The sequence below is a fragment of the Necator americanus genome, chromosome III (genome assembly GCF_031761385.1).
Source record: "Necator americanus strain Aroian chromosome III, whole genome shotgun sequence".
Lineage (NCBI taxonomy): Eukaryota > Metazoa > Nematoda > Chromadorea > Rhabditida > Ancylostomatidae > Necator > Necator americanus.
The window spans coordinates 36766885-36781152 of NC_087373.1; the positions used below are offsets into that span (position 1 = coordinate 36766885).

The following is a 14268-nucleotide window of genomic DNA, read 5'->3' on the forward strand; positions in this document are numbered from 1 at the left end:
CAAGTTCTGAGTCGAAGGGTATAAAATCTGTCGGATTTTTCCTAATTGCAACTATATTTTAACACCTTGTGAGATGATCAATGCGATTTGCTTGCTTTTTTTAAAACTTTTATGAAAGACAACAGTGCTACTTCGTATTAGGAAAAATGTATAGAAACTAGGACAAGCACTGACAGATAAGTCAATGTTATCACTGGCTCTTCCATTGATTGGTTGTTGACAGTAATAAGGATGAAGGATAAAGTTTCTGATGTTAATCAATCCGCTTGGGATGTGCGCCCACGTTCACTTCAATTCAGATTCGTTTGAGGTTTGCGAACGTGTAACTGGCCTATACAATGACTTGCGGTGGCTAGCCGATGTATCAAGTCAGTGTTTTTATCCTCCCAGACATGTCTAGTACCAATTTATCGACCACAGAGGAATGACAGGCTTGGTGAGCACTAGGGCGGATTCGAACCTCCGATCTATCGTGCAGGAAGCGGAACCTCTAACCGCTACACTACACCCGCCCTGTTGACAGTAATAGCTAATGATTATACATCATCGGTTAAACCGCAGATATCTCTCGGAATTTTTTCGGACAGTTTACATCCAACTGAACACAGTTACATTGTACACCATTGGTGTACGAATTTATAAATAACTAGAGGAAAAGAATAGGGAGACAAAGAGACAAGGCGTTCCTCACAGCTTTCGCGCAGCTTCCTACCTTCTTATCATCTGCATCGCCATCGCATCATTGCTAAATATCTTTCTCGTATCTGCCATTGTGCTTTACCAGAGGTTAGAGAACTCATTGAAAGTTCGATCAGTTGTCATTCCACCCTGATTTCCGTTTGAGGTCTGAAAGAGACGCACATCTGCTTGCTCTTATCAGAGCGTGAACGTAGGCTGCAACTTGCTTCGATACGAGATTGACACTGTGTTAAAGTGTCGTGCTGCTTCCTGCGAATATAACAGCACCGTTGGCGTACTCGAAAGCGGTCAATAGGCTCCCTAATAGTGCTAATACGATGTGGGCAGGGAGCTGATCAACCGCTCTTCGAGATCATTGATAGCGAAGTTGAACAAGAATGGTTCGGCACTGCCTCTTCTCTTACTCCAAATACCTCTTCTAACGATGTTGTATTATACGTCAGGCTGGTGTTTGAATCGCAGCAGTTACTCGTTGAATAGAATCAAGCCCGGAAAGTTCGTTCGCCTACTAGATTCTAATGATCTGGTAGGCGAACGAACCTTCCTTGCTCTCCGTCGGTGAGAAGTGCGCTGGGAAGGCTGCTTCGATTAGAAGACTCGAGATCGGCTTCGAAGCCTGAAAAGAACAGTTGCATCGTCCTCGAGTACTGCTGCCAGATTTCCGCCACTCTCTTGACGGTGAACACATGGTTAGAAGTAAATCGGCCAGGACGAAAGTCAGCCTGCTTGTTGCGCGTAGTTTGCGCTTAATAGTTCAAGGGCAATCCTTTCTGAAACCTTGTACATAAGACGCAGCAGGGAAATTCCCTGACACTTTCTAGAGTCTAATCACTTTCTAGTCTAGATGTTTGTGAAACAATCTGCATCGCACAGCTCTCTTCTGATCCGCACTCCAGAAGAGACATACGACAACGACCTCTTTTTGCGTAGTCTAGAAATCAATGGATTGAGTCGACAACAGAAGACATGCCTGGGTGGTGATGACCAGCCCTTTGACCTCTCAAGATATGCTTTTTCGCGACGTAAATGGAAAAGATGGGGATTCGCGGCATATAATAGTGCAGATTATGTGGCTGGCAAGTTCCCTATGCGTTCCCTCAAATGCCTGGTTGGACTCAGTGAAAGCAGGGTCACAAGTTAGCAGTGAGAGTAGTATTCGCAGCACAGTTAAAAAAAAACTTATTTTTCAAATTTTCTCAACTCTTCATTTTTGTTGTCGAATCATCTAACACTTCATAGTTACCAGGTTACCAAATTTACAATTGTTCAGAACATGAAGGCCACAATCTATAATACTTTTACCGACACACAACTCTGCAGACATGATCTTAAGGAAAATAAAAGATGAAATTTGTGTAGCGGAAGAAAGTTTTTTTAGAAAAGTGCGATTTGACGTTGTCGACCTGGATGTGTAACAGCAGATATCTCCTATCCTATCCTTTCACATACTGAATTTCGAGTTTAGCATCATCATTTCCAAGATGCAGTTGTGCAGTACTGGAGCGTAAGTCCATGTGTTTAGCTCATCTAATCCTGTTAAAAGTGTTGTATAACTTAACAATATATTAGTACAATTCATATAATGCAAAAAGGCACATTAACACAATTCATTTGATGCAAATGCCGAGCTTCCACCTGTGATGATGGAACAAATTAAATCATGTATGAATCAATGGAGAGATTGAACTAGAGGATCGAACTATTAAAAACATTCCTAGCGATGTATTTTCAATCATTTGGCATCCAACATGAATGTGATTCTCTTTATTTCTCTCCTCTTTGTTGTCGACGTGTTCTCGTAGAGCACAACTCGAACTTCGGAGCATTTCGAAATTGGCGTTGTGGATAAGCACAATCATTTCCTCCTCTACTTCGCTAAAAAGGGTTTGTTTGAAGCAAGAGGGAGCTCTGAGGTAAAAGGATGTAATGAGATACACTTGCTATTAAAGCACTTCAAACTATACTTATAATTTTATAGGAAAAGAAACACTTCTTGATTTTAAGGAAGTAAGGAAGAGTGTTGGAATGAAAAAACAAAAAGTTGGCCCTGCTGGAGCACTTTGTGAGAAAATTAGACATCAATTTTGCCTCATTCTGTTCACTGAATAATTTTATGTTACTCAAAATTTCAGGCGTGGTGGCTTCCGTCGGCAATAGGACCCCAACCACTTGTCAATTTTTTTTCGTCAAGTTCGATGTTATTAAATTTTGAAGGTTTTTAAGCGCTTGCGACTGCAATCGCTGCGATGAGTGCTTAGAGAGCAGAGCAAGGCAGCAGGAAGTTAGCAGACAGTGAAGAACGAATTGACAATAAAGATTTTTAGATCAACGTTTATCTAGCATCAATTGTTGCCATGTTCAACCTGAGCTAGGTCTTTATAAGGGATTTTATGCGTCAAAACAACACATTTCCAGTACTCAACGATGATCTATCGAGCACTACGTGAATGTGCTTCTGCACACAGGAAATTTCGCGTACCAAAAATGTTAAATGTAGTAAAAGGCACAGATATTAAAGACAATCACTAATCGAGGAGTTATTGGATACAGGAATAGTAGAAATACCGCAATTTACTCATTCTTACTTCATATGTATGTCCAAAGTTTCTTCAATGTTCATACAGCGAATGCAAGCTTTCATATAACTAGAAAATGAAAAAAAAATCAGAAAAAACCAAACAGCTACTAATCTAGACGAGATGCCTAACGTAGCCAATGCACCTCAGGGTGTTTTTGAAACACACTTCTAGGCCTTATTTTCTACGTGCGCAGCTTGCTTCAGTATTAATCACAGTACAAGCGTGCTGTGTTTTGTTTTTGAGGAGAACTACGGTGGTGGAACATTGGCGGAGAATTTTGGTTCCTGAAAATTACCTATTAAGCTACCCAAATCCTTCCTTGCATTTTCGTTCTCGAAGTGCTGGTTCAAAAGCCGCCGAAAGTGTTAATACAATAAACCCAATGGATCCTATGAATAACTTGAGAAACTAGGTGATTCTCATAAAATCCTCTGTTTTCTATTTTCAGATCTCTGAGGATGATTGAAAGCAGTGAGATTAAAAGTTTAAAGCGTAACCCTGCTGCAGTAATATCATGTGAGGTCGAGAATTTCTCTCACCTTACAATAAGAGTGTTCCGAAATGCCCAAATATCATACAGCAGACTTTCGATTTTTTAATTATTGAGCGATAATAATTTTTGGACACTTGGTATAAAGATGTCTTTTGATATCTCATTCTTCTAACACTCTTGCATAATAATGCTCGCGTTTTCCTGATTCAGCTAGCACTAAAATCATCTTTAAAATTGAGCACGTGAACCTGCAGAATGCATGAAAATTCGAATCTCCACGTTAAATCATTTTATAATGTAACACGTTGAATCGTATGTCATTAAGGTAGAGGCGACGCAATCACAACCAAAAATGAGCTCTGTGAGCGATAACATTTTACTGCGGGTACCTAATATCAAAATCACTGTGAGAATTTCGTTTCTTTTTGTTGTCGTTATGTACGCGCTAAACAAAGTTTAGACATTTGACTTTTCTAAAACTTGTGTAATCATCAAGTGCTGCCGTTTACCACTACAAGTTCTTTATAAGCGTCCTCGTCTAAAATGTGAGAATCTCTGAAAGAACTGTTGTTTTTGACATACCAACTGAGTAGAACGACAGCAAGTACCGTCAAGAAACATTAAGCAGTGCTCAGTGTTGGGGGAGGGGAGGGGGGAATAATTTTTAAAGTACAGCAGAGAACACACTACTGATTGATTAGTTGTTTATTTCTTGATTTTCTCTATGGGACCCTAAACTAAAGAAAGGTCAGAACTTATGGGACAACCCAATATATTTGTTTATGAAAAACGCAAAAGTTCTGCGTTCGAAGAAAGTAATGTATTTGGAGATCATTTTGTTCAATCGGAATAGTGTCGACAAGAAGAATACAATTCCTAAAGACTCTGGATTCCGGATTCCCAGAGTTTCGACAACCTATACCAGCGCTGAAACAAACGAAGTGGGTTATGCACTCTTACTTTTAATTTTCACTTATGAGTAGTTGAATACTTGATTTTTATCAACCATGTTAAACGCCTCTCCGAGAAAAGTTAAACCACCTAGAAATAGCTGCGGGAGAAATATCTGGCGATACGTAACAGAGCTAAAATTTCTCATATAAGAGAGTTAATAGAAAAATTAATTAATCAACCAGAGAAAATACACCAGATTATAAACATGATATAAAATTTCACATCATCTATCATCTATAAAGTTTAATATTGTATTAATTTCAAGTAAAAATGTTCTCCGTACGCCGCTTCAGCCCAAATACTACAATCAGCTCACGGAAGGTTACAAAGAAGGTGGTTTGCAGTCCCCTCCAGCGAATAAGCTCCATGTGTCCATCCGTATGTACCAGATCTGAGTTTAAAACGCAGGTACCTTCGCATCGGAAGCTGCGACCAGTGGAGAATTGATGATGCAAACCAAAAAGACATGCGTACGACGTTCTCCCAAGCGAATTCGTGCTGTTGCTGTCTGGAGACGGTTAAAATCTTTGCAATCTCTTTTTGCTAGGAGAATATTAATGTGCATATTTTTACACATAATAGCAAAAATATTTTTCAATCAGGACTACAAACAAACGTCTTAAGGATCATCTGGATGGGTTCGCGAAATCTAACTATAAAACTAAATCAAAACTTTAAAAAAAATCTTTAAAAAAGGACTAAAAAACTGATTCCAAAAAATAAAACTCTAAACTAGCGATATGATTCTTTGAGCCGGCGATCACATAGCACGAAAGACACCACAGGAATTTTGGATAGTTGCCAAAACCCCCAAAAAGGACAAGAACGAGGACAGCAATGTGCGAACACTGGTGAACTAGTCCCATATCGATCACCGTGCAGGTTTTGATCTATAGGACGGCCCGTAAGGTCTCTTATAATAGCCGTGTGACTCGTGGTAAGTGGTGTTCTGTAACGTGACCAGGAATTAGCAAATGAGGTAAGCATCAGTAGTAGTGTTATCTTTTGAGTTTGCCTACCGTTACCGAAACTTTAACTGAAGATGAATGAAGATCAACACCAGTCTTAGGCACGATTGAAGTAAATCAATCGAACATTTAATTTTTTTTCGACGAAAAAATGCCAAAAAAAATTACAGAAATTTTCGCAAAAATGCAAATTCTTAATGATTTGAGAATGTCAATGAAATGCAGTTTGCGGGAAGTGAAGGAGCGGAAAAAAACAGCGACCGTTTTTTTTTCTTCTTCTTCCTGCCATCGACTGCATGACTATCAACAATGATTTTCGGAAGAAGTTCATGAACATCACACACGCACGAACGCATATCGTCATTGTTGTCGATATCAGCGCTGAATATCTCTATCTCTCTCTCTCTCTTTATGTTCGTGAAATCGGATAGAAGTGCTGTACAGGATGAGTCATCCGAAGAGATTCTCGTTCTCGGATAACATTTGACAAAGAGCATGAGCCGACATATGCACGAAAATACTAACCGTGATGAGCTCAGCGATTATGTATAAGGTTCATGAAAGCATTTTTCTTTTTTTTTCAAAAAGATAGAAGAATTAAAATAGAATATGATAAATAGAAGATGATTTAATAAATTAAATAAATATACCAGACAATTGCTCAAATATGATAAGAAATAGTCTTTTTTTTCTGTTGTAATTAGTTACAAGTTAATCAAAACTTAATCAAAATCATTTACAACAATAATAATAAGTTAATTAATTACAAGCTAAAAAATCTCAACAATTGTTTGCTTCTGTTAACGTTCCTTTTCTTGGCTGTAATGAGAATTTTCATTCTGTAAAAAGGTTTTTTTTTTGTCAATTAGTTTTGATTTCCTCTTTGGATGTTGTATATCATTGCTCTGAAAGTCACTGGATCTTTATTCCGATTTAGAAACACTGCTCAGACGGGAACGTCCACACTGTGCTTGGATCAAAAAGAAGAAATTTTAGGATAACACAAGTACATCAACCATGAAGAGAATTGAAAAGTTCTTAACGCTGATAAATGTTTTTTTTCTACTTCATTGTTTAATTGTTTTCTCTGACGCGTTAAGATTAAGAGGATGTAGCACAGTGGTAAGAGGTCGTCAGTTCGTTCGTGCAATCGATGGTTCGAAGTCGCCCCGTAGCTGGGTCAGCCCGTTCTATCCATCCGGAGTATCAAATTTTATCGGCAAGGATTCAAAAAACAAAACAAAGAAAGAAAACACTGACTTGATACATTATTATTACATGATCGAACAATTTTCGTTTTCATCCTTTATACGTTAAAAATAAGCGTGAAAATTTCTCATAATGTGTTTGTTTATCTTCTTGGCTTAAATGGTCAGCTACCGTTGTCAACTGACACGATTTTTTTTTCACATCTTCACCCATATTCTTATTCTTGAGCATAACTGAACGTATCCTGTACGAATTTCAGCTACAGATCGTAAAAAAAAACCAATTAATTCATTGTTATTCCATATTTTCAACAAAACGTCACGTTTTTTAAATTGGTCAACGTTTTCCTAACGTTCTTTGCACAGTGTGCCGAATGTGCTCAGATTTTCTTCAACTCTCTCTCTCTCCTTCTCTCTCCTTCTCTCTCCTTCTTTCTTTCTCTCTCTCCTTCTCTCTCCTTCTTTCTTTCTCTCTCTTTAGCTCTATTATTAGGTCCTCTTCAGCTCGACTTCATCATCGTGTTCTCAAGAGAATTTCGCGACTTGATGATCATTTAGATGGATAAATAACTGAGCGAACGAATGGAACAAAAGCGAACATTGGAGAAATTTCTAAGAGCTGGAGTTGAAGAAAGAAAGAGAATAACAACTTTACTTTTTTGATCAGAATTCCTCCTACACATGATAAAGAAGGAAAATATCGAAAAGAGATAAAATTTGATTTTAAAAAAAACACAAAATTGTGAGATTTTTCTCTACATAATATTTTTGAGCTAGTAATATTGGATACGACAGTACGCTACCAGTAACAGCAAAAGAAGGAAATATCATCACTTGATATAAATGCAGTTTTTAACACTAAAAGAAGAATCCAGTTGGATTTAATCCTAAATAATGGTAAAAAGAGGAAAAAAGAGAAGTAAATCATGAAAAAAAATCAGTCTATAGTATCTCGGGAATGAATTGTAAGATGAAGTTTACAGTTAGAGAGTACGAATTCGAATCCAATCTGAACGAGTTTGGAAAAAAAATACCGTTTGGAAAGATCGAAACGAGCGCAGCACTTGGCGATTTAGGCCATTGAAAACAGATTCGGTTCGAACAGATCAAAAACAAAACACAGAAAAATATATTAAAAAAAGATGAGATGTATGAGTAGAAACAGTAAAATGTACAGTCATAGATTTTGCAATTTTTCTTTTCCACGAAAAACGTACTTTGCCCATCGTGAAGTTCATGGTGGTCGAGCTGGCATTTCGGGTGATACGATTCCTGGAAAAGATAGCACTCGTCGGGGCTAGGGCGGATCCTGTTGATGATCATATAAAAGTTGTTCACAATTCACAAATTTCAGCATCATCGTTCACGAGTTCGTCCGTTCGTCCGTTCGTTCGCTCGATCAGCTGAGATCCGTGTAAGTCTCTGGAAGGTTTCAGTTTTTTTTTCCATTTCTTTTCTGAAAAAACGACACAGGTATGACAATATCTACTTTTGCAGAGCGTTTTAGCACTTACGGTAACAGCGGATAACTACTGAACGTGTAGTTCAGTGTGTTAAGTCAGCTCAGCTATACATACTTCTAGAATATTCGAATTCCTACCATGAATCATTGTGATTATTCAACGCCTACTGGATTGCCGTAGACTTGCCGGATGAAGCGGTTACTAGTCATAATCCTGGCTGTTGTATAGAATTCTACCGTGCAGACTTTTCCAGTTACTCTATCAGTATTGGATCTGAAGACAATTGTTTCGTTAGGAACGAAAAAACTCTAAATACACTAAATTTCGACTCCAGATGACCTATTCACCAATGTAACGACACTTTTGCCATTGAACAACGTTCAAAGTTTGACAATTTTTAGCAATCGCTTTGCCGTGCAAAACATGCTTATTGATTACGGCTCTAGAGGACCTAGCCGCAATTAAAGTTTGGAAAAAAATCTCTTTGAAAACTACTTTTTGTTGTTTCCTCCAATCATAAAAAAAACTCTAAAAAAACGTAAAAGCTCCTGTAAAAACTTATTCCACTTCCTCTATGACCCTATAGAGCCTCATTTATCTTCGCAGCGCCTAAATTCGACGTTTCCAATCCTAACAAAAATCCTTGACATGCACGGATTTGGTTTCGGATTGGAAACGTCGAATTTCCCGTACCTACTACTCTGCTGAAGAATATGTCCTTCTCTGGGATACACCTCTCTTCAGCGTAACAGCTTTGAAGAGATGTGTTGTCGCAGGGAAGGCTACTTCTTGTATGCTTCCTTTTCCTTTTCTCTCTCTCTTATCTTCTTTTTTTCCCAAAAAAATCTAACCATCCGGATGTTTGTATCTCCTGTACAATACCGTTGTACCGGGATATGAAATATCTGGATGGTTTTGAATTTAGGAGAATTTTTTAATTCCCCTCTTCTGCCACACGAATCAATCAAGCTTCAATCTTCAGCTACAGTATGAATTGAGCATGATTGGTTTCGGCGGCATTTCTTTCGTGAATTTATCCTTTCTTTCCAGAACATCACTCGCTCAATGCCTTCAACCTCATCCAAAATCCATCAACTACTCGGTTTTTGGTCAGGTTGAAAGCATTGTGGATGTGGTTTGTTGTGGATAGTTGCGATTCTCCTATTGGTGCATACAGACCCACATACAGTACCACCACGAACAAGGAACCGCCTCATTCCTTGAGTGATTATAGCCAAATGGATGATAATCACATCAGGGAATGGGTCGGTTCTTTATCGGTGACACAATCTTATCCATAGTCATTACTATCAAGTAACCCGGAGATTGCGGTCGATCGGTGATGCCTGTCCCCTTAGGAGCCATTTCTGTAAGTGATTTAAGATCGTTAGCTAGTATGTCAATACATAGCATAGTTATTGATCTAATATTGATAAATTTTGTGCATAAGATCCTCTATAACCACTTAAAATGCTTCTGAACCAGACTGGACTTGGCTTAGTACTTTACTTCTGGCTACTTATATTTCTGGATGGTCTACTTGCCCGACTGATGGGCACAACGAAAGGACACATTCACTATTCGCGTGAAGATCGTGTATGTACATTTTCCGGGTAAAATGCAGTTGGGGGGAGGGATAGGCCCTTATTTCTGGAAGTAACTGAATCAGTCACTCCCCTATGACCTAGTTATTAGTTTTAGAGAATCTATGACATATAAGTTAAAGTTACTGAGAGAAAAAAAAAACTAAAATAGAACGTCCAGAAATAACGAGGCCACTAAGTGTCTCCCCAACTACATTTCCCCCATTTTTCAAGTTTTTTTAAAGGAATTTCCATTTTCGTATTTTTCTCAATTCTTATTCTTACAGTATAATGCTGAAATTCTCAGCGAGAGCGCAGCTTTATTACCGAATCCTCTTCCTACTACTGCACTTGCATCGGAAATTGATTCCACTCAGGATGACTAGTGCCGACGGCAAAATGCAGACAACTATATCAAGTGTTTACAGACAGTTTCATATGATAATGATGGAGTTAAATTTGCAGTTTTTTCAACCATAATCTATGTATTTATGAAAATTTTGAAATAAATTCTTCTTCTTTTTTGTTTCTGGGAACATTATGAAGACAATACCCGGCTCCTTCCTTGAATGTTAGCGGCAGAGTGTTGTAGCGAAAAAATAACTGATCACTGGAATTAATACTGTCAGTCAGCTTTCAGGAATCCTGAAGAAATCCCAGCTGTTCTAGAACAAAAAGATTTACAGAGAAATTAGAATTGTAGACGGTAGAGAAAGTAACTCACAAAAAGGATGTGCTCACAGGCTTATCTTTTTACTGGGGAAAAAATTTGCAACTAAAACAAAAATGAAAATTTTAACGAAAAAAAACAACGAATTTTCTAATACACCTGATAATTTTTAAAATGGCTTAAGAGACAAAAATGCGCTCTACAAACTAATCTGTCATTAAATTATAAACGTCTTCTATGTAAATGTATACATACTTTGATATTCTAAATGATATTAGTAATAACCATAGCAAAAAATACTAAAATGGGTAATTTCAACCAAATTCAGCTGTATTAGATTGGTCAATCTTTCACAGATGGCTAAATTTGCAGTTATGAGCGCCATACCACGAATCTGACGTAATGAGAGAAACCGCTAGAAAAACTAAAGATGGGATAGTAGATTGCGGAATCAGCGGTGGTTCCGTTCGGCTCTTTCTAATTGTGCTAAAAAAACGGCATTAAAGACTCCGTTTCTCACGACAATTTTTGTTGCAACACTCCATCTTTGTACACGCTCCGCATCCGGCTGCGCAGCGGTTGATGCCCATAGGATTCTAACCGGGGACCTCTTGATCTGCATTTGCCATGAAACTTTGCCACTGACCTATATTACAGTTTCTCAATAACTGCCTATTTATAGTGAAAGTAATGATTAGGTTGCTGAGGGGACCAGAACGAATACATAGAGGACCGTTCTAACGTTCCTCGTAGGAACTAAAGCGGTTCCCACGCCGTTTTTCTAGGATGATCAGGGAGAGGTGAGCGAAACCACAACTGATCCCGAGGTGGTACGGATTTCAGGTGGAGTATTCGTATACGGGATCATAGATTATGGAGAAAAGGGTGATCCCGTCCATTTCTTCCTAATTTGCGTAAAAAATGGCCCGGAAGATACGGCTTCGGGCGTTCCGGCGCACTATTTTCTACAACGAGTTCGATTGGAGCGCGCCAGCCTTGCGCACGCCGCATCTTCCGGGCCGTTTTTGCGGCAATTAGGAAGAAATGGACGGGACCACCATTCTCCATAATCTACTATCCCGTTACGAATATGTACTCTACCTGAAATCCGTACTACCCCAGATTCGTGGGGTAATGACTTTAAGTGAGTAAAGGCTGCGCAATAGTTTATAGACGAAATTTTCTCTGAGATACAACACATAAAATGCCTATAGGGTATCTAACCGAGGACCTCTTGATCTGCAGCTGCAAACTCTGCCACTGTTCTATATTACAGTTTCCCAATAACCTGTTCTTCTCTTTTGTACGCAGCATTTAATTTACATTGTGCAATATTCTTGTCAGTTAAATAAATTGAGGACTTGAGTAGTTTGAAGCTAGAGGGAAAAGCTGGAAAAACTCAAATAGGAACCTATTTAACCGTTCAACTAGTTTCAATCAGACTATGAAGTGGTTTTTAAATTTCTATCAGAGGGTGATTTTTGAGCTCCACTTAAAACTTCGAAACTCTTCAATTCTCTTAAAAAAAAGCAGCATTCGAAGAAAAGCTTCTAGGGTTTTCTTTTAAAGATTTCATTGAGCATCCAATAATTCATTTTTGATGATTTTAGTAGGGTAGATACCGAAATGATTGATTAACGGCAAGGAAAAAGGGAAGAGAGCAAATTTGTTGAAGAAAGAAAAATTTTGTTCAACGCTGGAGGGGAGTTTAGATCAGCTGGTAAAGCATTCGACTGCAAGCACGAAGGTCCCCGGTTCAAATTTTCAAGTTGCCAACTTTTGCTTTTCGTTTTCATCAACGAAATCCTCCATCACATTTCTACCAACAAGAGCTTGTCTATGTATGCACCCATTATGAAAGATTTCTCCACAATTCTGAATAAGGTGACATCGATTAGGAATGAGATGTAATGGATGCTTCTGAAGCACACCTATTCTGAGGAATGGAGACCTCCTTTGGTGTACGAAACCCCCTGATTATTCAAAATTTCCTTGTGGAACAAAAAAAAAGAGTTCGAAATGTAAAAGGTCACCCGGATTTGAACTGCGTACCTCTATTACCATTGCCAATATGGAAGATCTGAGAAATCAGTTGATCTGATGGAAAATCTTATCGCATTGTGGGGGTATAGCTCAGTGGCAGAGCATTCGACTGCAGATCGAGAGGTCCCCGGTTCAAATCCGGGTGCCCCCTGAATATTTTCTTTGTTAGAACTATGTTGTATTCATTTAGGTTAAGAACTCGAGAAAGTATTTTCTCAATAGATGCAATCCCTCTCTTCATTGAAAAAAAAAGAAATTAGGAAATGACGAAGAGAAGAGGAAATATGGAAAAAAAGCTGATGTCTTTTCTATTCTGTAATTCTGTATTTTTAACTGGTCAGATCGGACAGGATCGCGAATTTTAAAACGCAATTTTTAGCCGCAACCGTTAAATTTCTCCATCGAAAGTGCTGCGGTTAAATTTTTAAGAGTTCAATTTAACTTTTTTATTTTCGAAAATTCGAATATTCAAGTGCATTCGTTGAATGGCACTAATTGGTTATTTGTAATAAATAATCAAGAGTTGATGAAACTTGTGCAAAAAACCAAAGTGTGCCCGGTTCCTCCACAAATTCTTCAATATGCACTCATTTATTTTTCACAATTGAAGAACACTACAGGAATATGTACGGGTGAAGGTAGAGATTTTTTGTTAGCATGTTGTCCGACACACAAATAAGCTATGGTAAAAAATACGAAAATATAAATTAGAGGATAGAAAGCGCCCTGATTCGACTGATACCGTATTTAAATATTATTTCCATAAAATTTGACGGTAGAATTGTTTTCGATTTTGGTTTACTATGCTCACTTGGTCCTCACATTTTAGGGACACCCTGGGGTCCTGAGCTTTTTTTAAGGGTCATATAGAAAAGCCGCTAAAAAAAGGTTAGGTTGAGCTACAAAATATTCATCTGCAGCACTTTCCGAGGAAATTAAACGGCTGTGGCTAAAAATCGCGTCGAAAATCCGCGATTTGGTTCGATCTGGCCAGTTAAGAATGCAGGATAACAGAACAAAAAGCGATCGTCAGCTTTTCCCGTGTTTCTTACGTTTCTTTGTATTAATATTAACATTTTATATTTTTATATTTATTTATTTATTTTTATATTTATTAATATTTTCTAATTCGTTTTTTCATTGAAGTGAGGAATCGCATCTGTTGAGAAAAAACGTTTTAGACTTCTTAAACCTACATGACTACTACAGCATAATTTTATGAAAGCAAAAATACAGGGGGCACCCGGATTTGAACCGGGGACCTCTCGATCTGCAGTCGAATGCTCTGCCACTGAGCTATACCCCCGCATGAAATAATCCACCTACGGATTGTACATGATCGCAGTCCCGTTCTCTTTTCGGACAATCGCTAGTCAAACAGATCGGAGGCGAGAGTGTGCCCCGCCCGATCGGGCGTAGTTACCAATCGCTGAACGCGTTAGGCAGTGTGGTAATAGCAGAGACGCAGCAGCGCCGCACTAGTATGAATATGTGGTGGATTTGGATCAAAAGGTCCAAATCCTCTCGAGAGAAAGAAAATCTTGGAAATTTTCATGGATATAAACGTGAGCATGGCTTATTCTTGAAGCCCGGTTGACCCGTTCGATA

General features: G+C 38.4%; 3 protein-coding genes across 4 annotated transcripts; 2 read left to right on the forward strand and 1 right to left on the reverse strand.

The window, feature by feature from the left end:
- Positions 1 to 1543: 1543 nt before the first annotated feature.
- RB195_012133 (uncharacterized protein) lies at positions 1544 to 2911 on the forward strand (the record flags this gene model as incomplete). The annotated part of the gene is made up of 5 exons (XM_064193845.1): positions 1544 to 1807; positions 2165 to 2203; positions 2502 to 2583; positions 2678 to 2761; positions 2832 to 2911. 5 exons carry the CDS (start codon positions 1544 to 1546, stop codon positions 2909 to 2911), a joined length of 549 nt encoding a protein of 182 aa, XP_064051428.1.
- On the reverse strand, positions 2464 to 9581 carry RB195_012134 (uncharacterized protein; the record flags this gene model as incomplete). Of its 2 annotated transcripts, XM_064193847.1 has the most annotated exons (5): positions 2464 to 2574; positions 5138 to 5233; positions 8119 to 8173; positions 8240 to 8323; positions 9544 to 9581. In XM_064193847.1, the coding sequence occupies 5 exons, from the start codon at positions 9579 to 9581 to the stop codon at positions 2464 to 2466; spliced, it is 384 nt and encodes a 127-aa protein (XP_064051429.1). The 2 variants fall into 2 exon arrangements, with proteins under 2 accessions (XP_064051429.1, XP_064051430.1); XM_064193846.1 differs by lacking the exons at positions 8119 to 8173; positions 8240 to 8323; positions 9544 to 9581 and having other exon boundaries at positions 5138 to 5290.
- A 125-nt stretch (positions 9582 to 9706) lies between these two features.
- On the forward strand, positions 9707 to 10333 carry RB195_012135 (uncharacterized protein; the record flags this gene model as incomplete). The annotated part of the gene is made up of 3 exons (XM_064193848.1): positions 9707 to 9733; positions 9850 to 9960; positions 10235 to 10333. The coding sequence occupies 3 exons, from the start codon at positions 9707 to 9709 to the stop codon at positions 10331 to 10333; spliced, it is 237 nt and encodes a 78-aa protein (XP_064051431.1).
- Between the last annotated feature and the right edge of the window lie 3935 nt (positions 10334 to 14268).